Source organism: Herpailurus yagouaroundi, unplaced genomic scaffold (assembly GCF_014898765.1).
Source record: "Herpailurus yagouaroundi ecotype Mexico unplaced genomic scaffold, PumYag 181, whole genome shotgun sequence".
NCBI lineage: Eukaryota > Metazoa > Chordata > Mammalia > Carnivora > Felidae > Herpailurus > Herpailurus yagouaroundi.
The window spans coordinates 28658038-28671899 of NW_024412412.1; the positions used below are offsets into that span (position 1 = coordinate 28658038).

Here is a 13862-nt window from a genome sequence, read left to right on the forward strand (position 1 = left end):
ACCCTGTATAGTTTTAAATCTATCATACAGAAGAGGGTTATCCATTTAATTTTCTGGGTAAGCTATTTTGTCCGATTGAAATATAACCCTAGAGATAGATATTTTTTTAATCTTTTGATTTTATTTTGCACAATAACAGCTCTGGGAGTGACTTTGTTAAGCCCTGGAGTGGCAGCTCTGAACTTCTTTGGCTTGTGGGAATTGGGAAAAAGTCAAAAGGAACAAAGTGAAAATGTAAATAGAAACTAGGCTGGTTTTGTTTGCACTTAAATAACATGGAGATTTAAAACTTGTTGAGTTAGAGCTTATACCTATTTTTTCCCACTAATTATTAAACATCTTTGTGTGTGTGTGTGTGTGTGTGTGTGTGTGTGTGTGTGTGTGTGTGTAAGACACTGTATTTTGTGGGGAATCCCAAACCTGAATTACATGAAACTCATCATCTAATAGGAAAGGTGTTAATGATAGATAGATAGATAGATAGATAGATAGATAGATAGATAGATAGTATAGTGTAGCATTGAAAGAGATAAAGGACATTTGAGTAGATCTGAGTCCTCGAGAGAGTGCTTGTTAATAGCTGAGAAATTAGAGAAGTCTTTGTGATTCTGCCACTATCTCTGGAACTTCTTGTTTTGTGGGAGATACAGTAGATTTTGGCATTTAGAGATGGAATGAGGGAAGAAAGGTGGAGGAGAATGTGACATTCCTACCACAAAAAATGACCACACAGAATAGTTGTGATTTTTAAAGAAGTTACTTCAGATAAGTGGCAAGTGCATTTGTTTTCTCTGCTAGGTAGAGGTTCAGAGATTTTGCTTTTATCAGAAAGTGATTCTTTGGGTCGTGTGTCCCAGCCAGTCTTCTCACTTCATTCTAACTCTTATCTGCTAATTAGTAGGTTTCCACATTCCTTTATATGCCAGTTTGGTGTTCTTTATTATCCCAACCTAATTTTTAAAATAAAAGAGTGAGATAATTTCCCTTTTTGAGTGTGTCTTAAAGAACTGTAGACTCCTAAAGCAAAAAGACTGTTTAACCCTGTGTATCGCCTTATTTTACAGTGATCAATGCTGAATCCCTAAGAGTTAGAGGACCTGCCCTGATCATACTATTACCTTGTTGCAGAATCAGGATGAGCAAGCAGCCCTCCCGACTACCGTTTAGTGCCTTTTCTATTTATCATGCTGTTCACAGGCGATTTTACACTTTTGTTTCTGGGTTCAATGATCTGGAGAATGAATGCGACTGGTATGGGATGGGTGTGTAAAATGTGTGTAAAATCAGTGCCCAAATCCAGTAGTCTCTATAGCAGCTTTCTGGACATGAGGATTGCCATGGACACAAGACAACGTAAATTTATTCAACGGTACATAGCATTCATGATGATTATTGATCGTGAGGGGAAGGACAATTACTCCTTGCTGATTAGAAAAAAATCTCACTGTTTCCTACTATTAAATGTGTCCATTGCCTTCAGGCTTGCTTGCTTGCTTGCTTGCTTGCTTGCTTTCTTTCCTTTCCTTCTTTTCTTTCCTTCTTTCTTTCTTTCTTATGAAAGGAAAGGCTAGAGGAATAATTTTAGTGTTGAGATTGCTAATAAGTACTGGTTAGGCAATTTAATATCTTTGCAAGCAATAGAATCTCCTACTATTAGTATAAGCTCCTAGCAGAGATAGAGTGCCATTACAGGTGTTACAGGGAAAACCGACTAGGTACTAAGTCATGGATTTTCTTTTAGATTAAGAAATTCAGGTTGAGTTAAAGCATCAGCTGTTAACTAATAAGAAGAAAGTTAATGTCACTGAGCCAGGCTCTGTCTTGGGTACTCAGTCTTCATCACATCCCCAGGAGATAGATGCTATTGTTAATACTTCTATAGCAGCTGAGGAAATAGAAACCCAGATAAGTTAAGTAACTTGCCCAAAGTCAAGAATCTAGTAAGTGCCAGAGCTGTGATGTGAATCCAGGTAGTCTTGCTGGAGTGACTATGATCAATGTGTATGTGCATATATATGTGTATGTATATGTTTATGTATATGCATATATACTATATGCATATATAGTATCTATGTTGTGTATGTGTGTGTTGTATAGGTATATTTGTGTGTGTGTGTACACATAATATAGTAATAAAAGATTAGAACTAGTAGTCTTGAGGTCTGTGTTCTAGTTCTAGGACCTTAGGCTTCCACTAAACATCTTTGAGCCTCTGATTATTTGTTAGCAACATGAGTAAAAACTGACCAAGTAGATCAAAGAGCTCCAGTGTTCCTTCTAGCTCTAAAAGTCTCTGATGTTTGATTTTAAACATTCTGTTTAAGTCAACTCAAAGTCAGTTGGCGTAGGTAGGGATTTTTTGTTTGTTTGTTTTAACATTTATTTATTTTGAGAGACAGAGAGAGGCAGAGCATGAGCAGGGGAGGAGGAGAGAGAGACACACACAGAATCCGAAGCAGGCTATAGGGATTGTTACTAAGGAAAAAGGTACCATGTTGTACCCGGGTGTTTCTGTTTCTCTAAATCTTGTTCCAGTAAAGTTTTGGTAAATATAATTATCATGATATTAAAGCTCATTACTTAGCCATTTTAGTAAAAAGACTTCTATTTCTATTTTTATTTTTAAGATAAATAGAATGCATGTTACAGATTCTGTTAACTAAACCTATCAGAAGCCTATGTGTTAAGCTCAGTATCTAGGCACCAGTGTGTCTCTGATCAGAATTCATTCCAGTTTAATCTGATTGCAGCCTAGATTTCCTTTGTATGAGGAATCGGTTTTAATTAGGCTCTTTCACTTGTATTCACATGTTTAACGTTCCAGAATGATAAACGGGTAGCTGTAACATTCTCGTCAGGTGAATAAAACCAATACGTTCGTAATAGAGAGCCTTTATAGTGCTTGAGTCATGTCTGCTGGAACTCATCCTATAAATTGTTTTGATTTTGATCCCTGGATTTTTAAATGCACTGGTTGTTAAACCTTCATGGAGTATAGGTGAAATGTAAAAATGTTGAATGGCAGGCTTTGCCTGTTTCTAAAATTTTAGACTGCGTTTTATATTAAAATTTTTAGAATATAGTAACCTCTTGACATATTCAAAGGATGAATGTTTTTGAAACATATTCTAAAATACAGAATTTATATTATCTCAGGATCACTCTAAGTAATTTAAACAGAAAAGTATGTATTACTGTGCATTAAATAGCTTATGGTATTGTTGATAACATTGTACTGGATAGTTGATCCTAAGAGCTGCTGCCTCTTCTGTGACAAGAAGCTATCTGTCAGCTTGGCAAGCCACTGCTACAGCACCAGACCCCAAAGTGCACCCAAGAGGGAGCTCTAACAATCAGGGAGGTTCCCCTTGTGCTTGCTCTGGTAATCACCCTGCAGTCGCTATAATTTGTATCCAAAAAAACGGATGCCTCTTGATACTCAGGAAGCCAGTAGTTGTATGCTGGGTTCTGTGCTAACACTTCCTCATAAAAAGCAAACACCTCCATGATCCTGCATACCTGCAAAAAATAGTGGAAGAGTATCCTTAGCTCAACTTCCTGCCTATAGATGTCATGAAAAAATGCATCTGAATAGTGGAACTTAAATCATACCCAGAACTCTAGCTGCAAGGGATTTTGAGAAGAAGTATTTGTAACTTCCCAGATTCTGCAAGAAAAGAAGTCACAGTGGATGAAGGTTAGAATGACTCTTGAATTACCATCTGCCCTATTCACCACAAATACATTAGAGAGGAGCAACTTTCCATAAAGCACTTTGTCCGTGTAATACTATAGACATTTAAAGGTGGTACTTAAATGTGTAGGGTATGGGAAGGAGGTAGTGAGAGGGCAGAGCGAATGAATGGAAAAGTACTTTGTGGGGGGCAATGTGGGAAGAGTCATTTCCATTAGAGGACAAGAGAATTGCACGTGACAGACTAGCTTCCCCAACATTGTTAAAACTTGATGGCTTGCAAAGAGTCTTCAGTTTGGAATCCTCTCTTCACTTAGGAAAAAAAAAAATCTCAAAAACAGCAACTGTGTAGCATGCACTTGCTTTTTCTGGGGTATCTCAGTCAAGCAGCTAAATCAGAAGTGATGAAGTAAACTTTGCAGTACCTCTTGAACAAAAGCACCACAAATGCAGCCATGCAGTGGGAAGTGAGTTGTCATGTACTCACTGATTACTAGCTGCTGGATCACACTGCCTCTTAACACCCAAGCTCCTAGTCTCATGCTGCAGATGATGATTTCTATTTTCAGACAATGTATGTTAATAAAAGGTCTAAATAGCCTAGGTTAAATATTACAAACATATCCCAGCCTATGCATTGTAAAATGCGTGTGAATTATATGCAGAATTACCTGCCATTATTTTAGACAGAAAAGCAACTCTACTTTGATTATATATTTATTTATGGCTTAAGTATTCAGAACAAGCAGGACGGGCATAAAATTTCATACGTTTTTAAAGCTGAGATTTAGTGTTAAACCCAAAAATGAGGGGCGCCTGGGTGGCGCAGTCGGTTGAGCGTCCGACTTCAGCCAGGTCACGATCTCGCGGTCCATGAGTTCGAGCCCTCGTCGGGCTCTGGGCTGATGGCTCAGAGCCTGGAGCCTGTTTCCGATTCTGTGTGTCCCTCTCTCTCTGCCCCTCCCCCGTTCATGCTCTGTCTCTCTCTGTCCCAAAAATAAATAAACGTTGAAAAAAAAAAAAAAAATTAAAAACCCCTTTTAAAAAAAAAAAAAAACAAAACAAAAAAACCCAAAAATGAATAGACAGTTCTGTTTCACTTATCCTGTTTAACTCAATAAGCATTTTTAGATATTGATTTTATTCCTAATTTCAGAATTCCCAGCGTCTTGCAGATCAATATCGCAGACATGATTTATTTGGCAATGGCAAGGATCACACAGAGAATTGGTGGAAGGCTTTGTCCCGTCAGCTCATGACTGAGGGATTCTTGACGGAAATTCCTGGGTCTTCCAAATTTATAAGGATTTGCACTCTTACGAAAAAGGTAAACAATGTAGAAGTCTACCTGTTTGATTTAATTTTACTCACTCTTCATTAAGAGATTCTTCTTGTATTCAACAGGGTAGAGACTGGCTTGATAAAGCCAAAACAGAATTTCCTAAGAAACTTATCCTTCAAGCTAATGAAGAATTGTGTCTAACAGAGTTTCCTCAACCAAGGTTCGTTTTTCAGGTGTTTTTTTTTTTTAACTTCTGGATTTTTTGTAGTTGAAATGTCAAATTATACCAATTTACAGACACCACAAAGATAAAATGAGTAAAGATTGTTTTAGCATACCTCTTTTAGCTAGTTTGAGGGTGGGAGTCAGTGGGTGAAAGAGAAATCATAGAACATTTTCTTGGTTGATAAAAAGTAGGTGAGGTGTTTAGAAAGCTGCTTTCCCATTGGTTAATGAAGCAGTGCTGAGATCAGTGTTGAAGAGTCAATACATTATATTTCCTTCTTATGTGTAGACGGTGGGAAGGGAATATACTTGTTGCCTTCTTTTTAATATCTTTACATGTTGTTGATCATTTGGTTTTTTTCCTTTTTTTAAAAAATTGAGATATAATTGACATACAACATCGTGTAAGTTTGAAGTGTATAACATATTGGTTTGTTAGATTTATACACTACAGTATGATTACAATACTTTAGCTAAAACTTCTAGCATGTCAAATAATTATTTCTTTCTGTGTTGAGAACAACCTAGTGTCATTGCAACTTTGAAGTTTATAATAGTGTTGTTCACTGTAATTGTTTATAATTGTGCATTAGATTGTCAATTTTTCTTTTAAACTTCAAACACCTTAAGGAGCTTTATTTTTTTTTTTTTAATTCTTTTTTCAACGTTTATTTATTTTTGGGACAGAGAGAGACAGAGCATGAATGGGGGAGGGGCAGAGAGAGAGGGAGACACAGAATCGGAAACAGGCTCCAGGCTCTGAGCCATCAGCCCAGAGCCTGACGCGGGGCTCGAACTCACGCACCGGGAGATCGTGACCTGGCTGAAGTCGGACACTTAACCGACTGCGCCACCCAGGCACCCCAAGAGCTTTAAACTTAAACTTTAAGGAGCTTTAAACTTAAACTTTGAAGAGCTTAAAAAGCACATTCCAGAGCTTGTTCTAAAATAAATTATTTTTAAAAATCCTCAATTCTGAAACAGTAATGAAATCTCATCTGCCTTTCTAAGAGTGGAGGTGTGACGATATTAGATAATTAGATAGTTACACTTTGACATTTGAGATAACTTAATTTTATTATTTTTCAGTTCTAAAACCGTATCACTTGGCATGCAACAGTGTTCCTATACTCAAGAACCAACTGAATTAACTGCAGAGAAGGTTTGTTTGTTAAAGAGGTGGTTCTTATTTATTTCCTTATTAAGTGAAATGCTTTATGTAACAAAACATAAACTTTGGAAAGAGTAGCGAAATGAACAATAAAATATGCAGTATATAATTTCTGGGATCAATAGCAGAAATTTTTGAGAAGTAACTTATTTTGATTTTTTTAATGTTTGTTTATTTTTGAGAGAGTGAGAGAAAAAGCACGAGCAGGGGAGGAACAGGGAGAGAGGGAGACACAGAATCCAAAGCAGGCTCCAGGTTCTGAGTGGTCATCACAGATCCCAACATGGGGCTCAAAGCCACGAACTGTGAGATCATGACCTGAGCTAAAGTCATATGCTTATTAACTCATTGAGCCACTCAGGCACACCTATTTTGATTTTTTAGTTTTTTAAAAATTTAATTAATTAATTTTAATGTTTATTTATTTTTGAGAGAGACAGAGACAGAATGTGAGTGGGTTAGGGGCAGAGAGAGAGGGAGACACAGAATCTGAAGCAGCCTCCAGGCTCTGAGCTGTAAGCAGAGAGCCTGATGCAGGGCTCGAACTCACGATCATGAACTGAGCCGAAGTCGAACGCTCACCCGACTAAGCCACCCAGGTGCGCCCAGTATTTTGATTTTTTTAAAGCCTATTTTATAACTCATTTGGCCTGGAGTTTTTTTCTTTTTTACACATTATGAATACATTTAATTGATAGAAAACAAATAAGTCCGATTCCTAAAAGTTCTCAGTAAAACTATATACACACTCACATACACACATGCATACATATGTTCTTCTTTTATGTTTTGGGTCTTAGATAACTATTATAGATTAAATACCCACAGGTAGACTTCACGTAATTGGAACACTGGAGTAATAGGAAAATGTGGTGAATTAAATTTTTTGGTAAAGTTTTTGTTTTATTAAAGTATGCAGAATGTAACTGAATCATTTTGTAACTTTGGCCTCTGCTGCGTGTCAAATAATTGTTTTGATCATATATTCTCTACATTTGGGAGGAATAGGACTAACTGCCAGCATCCTAGAAGTTGATAATCTAAGAGCTTATTTTCAGGTGATTTATTTGATGACTTAGAGGAGAAATTGTAATCGTGAGATTTTATATCGTATTCTTTTCATATTTAAAAGTTTTTGAAACTTTGGATTTTTTTAATGGACCTTTCTATGTTTAAAAGCAGTCTAACTTGGAGAAGATGTATTCTTACAAAGCATCTGATAAAATTTCTTCTGGCAGTAACATTCCCAAAAGAAGGTACAGAGTTGAAAATTTTTATTTTCTATACTTACTATATCAATACCTTTTTTCTTCCTTTCCTAAAGGTAAATATCTGTCAGATGTTGGGCTATTTCAATTGGCAGAAGGAAGTTAAAAGTTAAAGCATAAGCCTCCAGTGTTAGAATTATTGAAGAAGACCTATAAAATGATAGTATTAACATTAATTTAATAACTAACACTTCTTGGGTATTATTGTTTGCCAAACTCTGTACTAAATGCTAAGTATATTATTTGTAATATCTTATTTAATTCTTACAACAGCCTATGAGTTAACCACCAGTATTTATTCCCATTTTAAAGTTGAAGATACCAAGGGTGAAGAAGTTAACTAACTTGTTCAGTTGCACATAGCTCATACTAGAGCTGACTTTCAAATCTATATTTTTCAACCTCTAGCATCTAAGCACTCATTATATTTGTATAAAATATATATTTCCAGCCCACTTAAAATACATCATATGGCAATATAAAATGGTAAATATGAGAGTTGGTACAAATAATGAATGTACCTATTGTACTTTGGAGCTTGCTGTCTGATTTGCTGACTTAATGAAAGTATGGAGAATGTACAGAATTACAGAAGGTCTGAAGATGGAGAATTTGAAAAACTTGTCAGGACCTTTATACACAGATTATTGAATGGACTATGTTTATATATGTATCAGGTGAAAATACATTAATGTGCTCTGATGCTGTTACTATCTTTTTTAAAAAATTTTTTTGAGTTTATTTGTTTTGAGAGAGCGAGCCTGGGAGCACGAATGAGGGAGGGGCAGAGAGAGAGGGTGAGAGAATCCCAAGCAGGCTCTGCACTGTCAGCACTGAGCTTGATGCGGGGCTCGAACTTACAAATCGTGAGATCGTGACCTGAGCTGAAACCAAGAGTTGGACACTTGACCAACTGAGCCACCCAGGCGCCGTGATACTGTTACTTTCTAATGGATTTCTCACTTAGAGAATACTACTTTGGATCTGACAAACATTTACTATAATACGTCTTCCCCTCAAAACAATTTCTTTTTGTTTAGATATGGAGTAATTACTACATTTTATGTAAACAAAAAGGTTAAGTAGTGTATAAAACAATATATCCATTCAGTATGTGGAAGCATTTCTTCATTTAAACATTTACTGTGGTTTTGCTAGGCATCTTCTTATGCCAGGTATTATTCTAGACAGTGGGGTTGAGTGGGGAAAAACAGAGACATAGCCCCCACCCCTGGGCCCTCCCAGGGTTTATACTCTGGTGAGATATACAGGTAAGGGAACATAAAATTACAATTCAGGGTTGTAACACTTTGGAAAAGCAGTTTGGAAGTCACACTTGATCAAGGCTTAAGTAGAAGTGAAGTGAAATGAGGGGAAGTTTTCTGAGCAGAGGAATGGCCCATATAGTAAAACCTGAAAGCAAAAGAAGGTATGATACAACGAGGAACTCAACAAGTATGCTAGCAATTATCTGGTAGAGGGAAGTGAGGGAGTGGTAAATATTTAAGACTGGAGAATTAAATAGGGTCCAGAATATCCAGTTTCCTTTCAGGCACTCAACTTGATCAGTTGAGATGAGATCTAAGAGGATTTTCAGTAGGATAGTGACATCAAATTTATGATTGAGAACAGAGGTTGGCATTTCCATAGAGGATCAGATAGTAAATAATTTAGGCTTTGTGGGTCATGTGGTCTCTGTCTAACTACTCCACTTGGCTGTTGTAGCCTTAAAGCAGCCATAAATGATATGTAAAGAAATGAGTGTGGCTGTGTTCCAATAAAACTTTATTTATGGACACTGAAATTTGAATTTCATATAATTTTCACATGTCACAAAATGTTCTTTTGATTTTTTTAAATTGTTTAAAAATGTAAGAAACCATTCTTAGCTTACAAACCTTATCAGAACACATGGATTTGTCCCATGCACCCTAGTGTGCTGACTCTTGATCAGTGACTCTTGCTGTGGAGGGATTAGAAGACTAGAGGATCAGAGTGTAGAGACACAAATAAGGCTATTGCAGTAGAATTTTCAGGAGAAGATGGGAACATAGATGAGGGAAGTGGCAGTGGGCATGGACAGAAATAGAGCTGTAAGATATTTAGGAGATAGAATTGTTAGGACTTGGTGATTGGAAAGTCAGGTGGGCTGAGGAAAATGGAGAAGTTGAACATGACACTTCGGTTTCTGTCTTTGATTACGGGTAAGAGTGTTGTCCTTCCCTTCACTGGCAACATAAGAGGAACACCGATTTGAGAGATTGTTGGATATTAAGGGGATGAGGAGTTTATTGATAGATGGACTGAGTTTGAGACACCTGTGGAGTAGTCCAGATACTAATTTTAATGTATGGGCTCTATAGTGTAGAGAAGTGAGAGTTATGCTTACACATCAATAACTATTATTTTGAAGTTCATTTGAATTTTTATGAAAATCATACATATGGGGGCGCCTGAATGGCTCAGTTGGTTAAGCATGGGACTCTGGATTTTGGCTCTGGTCCATGATTTCATGGGTTGTGAGATTGAGCTCTTCCTGGGGCTCCACGATGACAGTGTGGAGCCTGCTTGGGTTTCTTCTCTCTCTCCCTTTCTCTCTGTCCCTCCCCAGCTTGCACACACTCTTTCTCTCTCAAAATAAATAAACATTAAAAAAATAATACATGTACATGGTTTTAAAATTGGTACTTAATGGCATGTCACAAAGCACACCAGTTCACACCCTTCCCAAACCTACTTTGTTCTGTTCTGTGGAAGCAGTCATCCTCACATCTTCCAGCTGGGCTCTCTGATATTTGCCACCATATTTCTTTTTTTTTTTAATTTTTTTAACATTTATTTATTTTTGAGACAGAGAGAGACAGAACATGAACGGGGGAGGGTCAGAGAGAGAGGGAGACACAGAATCCGAAACAGGCTCCAGGCTCTGAGCTGTCAGCACAGAGCCTGTTGCGGGGCTTGAACTCACAGACCGCGAGATCATGACCTGAGCTGAAGTCGGACACTTAACTGACTGAGCCACCCAGGTGCCCCTGCCACCATATTTCTAAGTGGCATACTTAGATTACTGGTTTTGGACCAACTAGTTTTGGAAATTTTTTTGTTGACATTCTATAATGGTGGATTAGGGCTTATCCTCCATATGCCTTCCCCTCATTTCCCTTCCTTCATTCCCCTCTTGACCAAAGCAATTACATTTCAAGTTTTGGTCAGATTAACAATTTGTTTTTATGTTATTAAACCTACTCAAACATTATATACTACTAAGCCAAACTTTGTTACTATGGCCACCACTACCTTATTTTCCTTGATGTTAGTAATTGTCTTTTTTGTTTTCTTTGCTTGGTTTTTAGTGTTCTTGTTCCTTATTTTTCTTTTCCCTTGTTTTTAATCTCTTTTTGTTTATTCTCTTGGCGAGTTCCTTGACTTTATATTCCCTTCCATCTAGTAAGATTTTAATTTTATTTTTCAAAAATTTAATTTCTAAGAACTATAACTAAGAACTATAACGTTTCTAAGAACATAACGTTTTCTTGTTTCGTGGATACAACATCTCTACTTTTTGGTGATTTTCATAGTAGTAATTTTGAACTTTTCTTCTGTGCACTTGTAATAACATTCATAGGCAAAGTATTTTTTATTAAATGTTCTCCATGTATATTTCTGCGTTAGGGCTATGTTACCCAAAATTTGTTAGTATAGATGATAAAACTTATTTGTGAAATCATTTAAAATACCATTTTGCAAACAGTACATTAGTATAAAGATATTTATAAATATTAAGATAAAGGTCAATGTAATTATATTATTTAAAACATTTATAATTATCTTGAGTAAACTGATATTACTAATTCCTTGAACTGACGTATCTTTTCTCAGGCTTACATCTACTTATTTTAGTGATAAGATTTGGTAATTGTGAAAATCTTACTTTACACTGTAGATTTTGAACTCTTGCAACAGAGAAATTTATAAACATTTCCCAGGTATCAAACATGTTCCCCCCTTTCCTTACCAAAGGAGGACTTTATTTAAATGTGGCATCTTTTATATGGGCTGTTCCATATAATTTCATTTGTATAACTTTTTCTCCTTATAATTACTTTATCAGTGAGAGATGCTTGTTAAAGAAAATGGTTTTCTATTTTGCTGCCTCTCACCTTCTGTGTTTGCTAACTGGGTGTTTTTTATCCTTTTGAGGAGCCAAAAGCGGTAGTATTTTCTTTGGCTTATTTTTGTTTGATTCTGAAGAAAAGTATGAACAATTTGATTAATTCCTTGCTAATGTGCCTCACCAGCCAAAAATTAGTGATATCACAGTAAAGAATCATAGATTCTTTAGCATCTATTACAGTGAAGAATCAATAGATTCTCTCTTGGTCAAAAAAGAGTTATTTTCATTATAGATAGGGAGTATTAAAGCATTTAGTTGAGGATGAGGGTAGGGAAAGTGCTGTTTTTAAGCATACTCATTTTTGATGAATTCCAATTGCAGTTTTAACTTTACCATTATAATGAATGCATTTGATTGAAATTATTGAAAATCTAGGCTGTTGTAGATCACAATTATGTTACTGGTATTATGAAGAATAAATGTTACGATTGACTTGGAACAATATTCTCATTTTGGGGGTTAAATAAAAAGTGATCTTGGAGAAAGAAAAGCTTTTATCATTTACATTCTTTTAAATATTTTAGCATCATGGTACATTCACCAGGAAAATCTTACAAGTCCTCAGAACCTGTTATTTCAGCTGAAGAGCAGAAGACTCAGGTATGGCTTTTGTGAAAAGGCAGTATTTGAAAGGATAGTTGTGAACATATGCATGCTTAAATTTTTTTTGCCAGTATTTTAAAAATTGTTCTTTAGCAAGGAGTCTGAGATACAGTTTAGTTTTCACCCTAAGGGAAAATGTAATATCTGAAGCTCTAAAAATAGAAGGCTGGATTTTTCCAAGTACATTTGAAAAAAACAAAAAATGTTGAGTTGTTTTCTTTGTTCTTTGTTCAGACTATGCTGTATAGCAAACTGGTGGAAGCAAGGCAGGAACATGCCAATCAAAAGGGTGTTCCTCCCGCTATTTTGGCAACAAATAAGATACTGCTGGATATGGCCAAAATAAGGTAAGCTGTCTGTTTGCATATGTTCTAACTTATTTTCTTCTAACGTAATGTATTTGTAACATGGATTGTTAAGTGATAGTATGACTGTGGGTCCAGCTGTCGTGTCTGTACGTTGACTTCCCAGTCTCCCATGCTGCTGCCCACAATGTCACCACCGAGCTACAGACCCATGTTTCTACGTCAATGAAAATCAACTGTTTTCAGCAATCAGATTCATTCTATATAAAATCTAACTCTTTATCCACAAAGCCTCCATACATGCATTTCAGGCAACTACCAAAACTCTTTCTGAATATCTTACTTTTTTAAATTCATACCATCATGTTCTCAGTGATGGACGTTTAAAACCCCGGGTATTATTTTCACTCTTCTAACATGGATCCCCGTCTTTGTCTTATTTAAATAGTTTTGAGACTTTTTCATGTAAATATTCCTTATGTGTCTGTGTATTCTCTCCTCTCTCTTTTTAGTGACACCCCGTTAGTTTGGACCAGTGCTCCTGGACTATTGCAAAAGCCAGTTACTTTTTCCTTCATCTCTCCCTCTGTGTTTCACCCGATAATATGACACTAAATCAGTCTTTATCATGTTGTACTTCTGCTTAACTAGTTCCCCACTGTCTTAACTTCTGTAGCTTATAATTCAGGCCCCTCCATTTATGGACTGAAACCTCCTTTTCCAGCCAAGTCATACGATTTTGAATGGTTTATCTTACCTAGGCTCTTTACCATTTGTTAAAGACCCACTTTCAACTTCCATATATTTATTTACAGTGTTGCTTCTGCCTTGTGGTTTCTTTGATTCCCCAAAACTCCTTTTAGGGAATCCTTTAAGATCTGGCTTTATTAATTATTTTTTCCATGAAGTTTTATATGCTGTTTAACTGCAAAGTAATTCCTCTCACTAGAATTCATAAAGGACTTTAAAATTAAATTTAGAAGAAGCTTCTATGGCACTTCTTACACAATGCTTTACTTACTTTTTTGTTATTATTATTATTGGTATACATGTGTTCTATCTTGCAGATTTTAAACTCTGTGAATAAAGACACTATGTTCCTCATCATTTTCTGTCTTCTGAAGCACCTAACACAATGCC

The 13862-nt window shown here is 36.2% G+C and overlaps 1 protein-coding gene across 3 annotated transcripts in view; it reads left to right on the plus strand.

The window, feature by feature from the left end:
• The window catches only part of WRN (WRN RecQ like helicase), a 150873-nt gene that overhangs the window by 115771 nt on the left and 21240 nt on the right, over nt 1-13862 (plus strand). For 2 of the 3 annotated variants that reach the window (XM_040490190.1, XM_040490189.1), the window contains exons 24-29: nt 4851-5021; nt 5099-5196; nt 6291-6363; nt 7552-7628; nt 12339-12414; nt 12652-12764. In XM_040490190.1, coding sequence (XP_040346124.1) covers nt 4851-5021; nt 5099-5196; nt 6291-6363; nt 7552-7628; nt 12339-12414; nt 12652-12764 — 608 coding nt within the window. The remainder of the gene's footprint in view (nt 1-4850; nt 5022-5098; nt 5197-6290; nt 6364-7551; nt 7629-12338; nt 12415-12651; nt 12765-13862) is intronic. The other variant, XM_040490191.1, reaches the window with a different exon arrangement.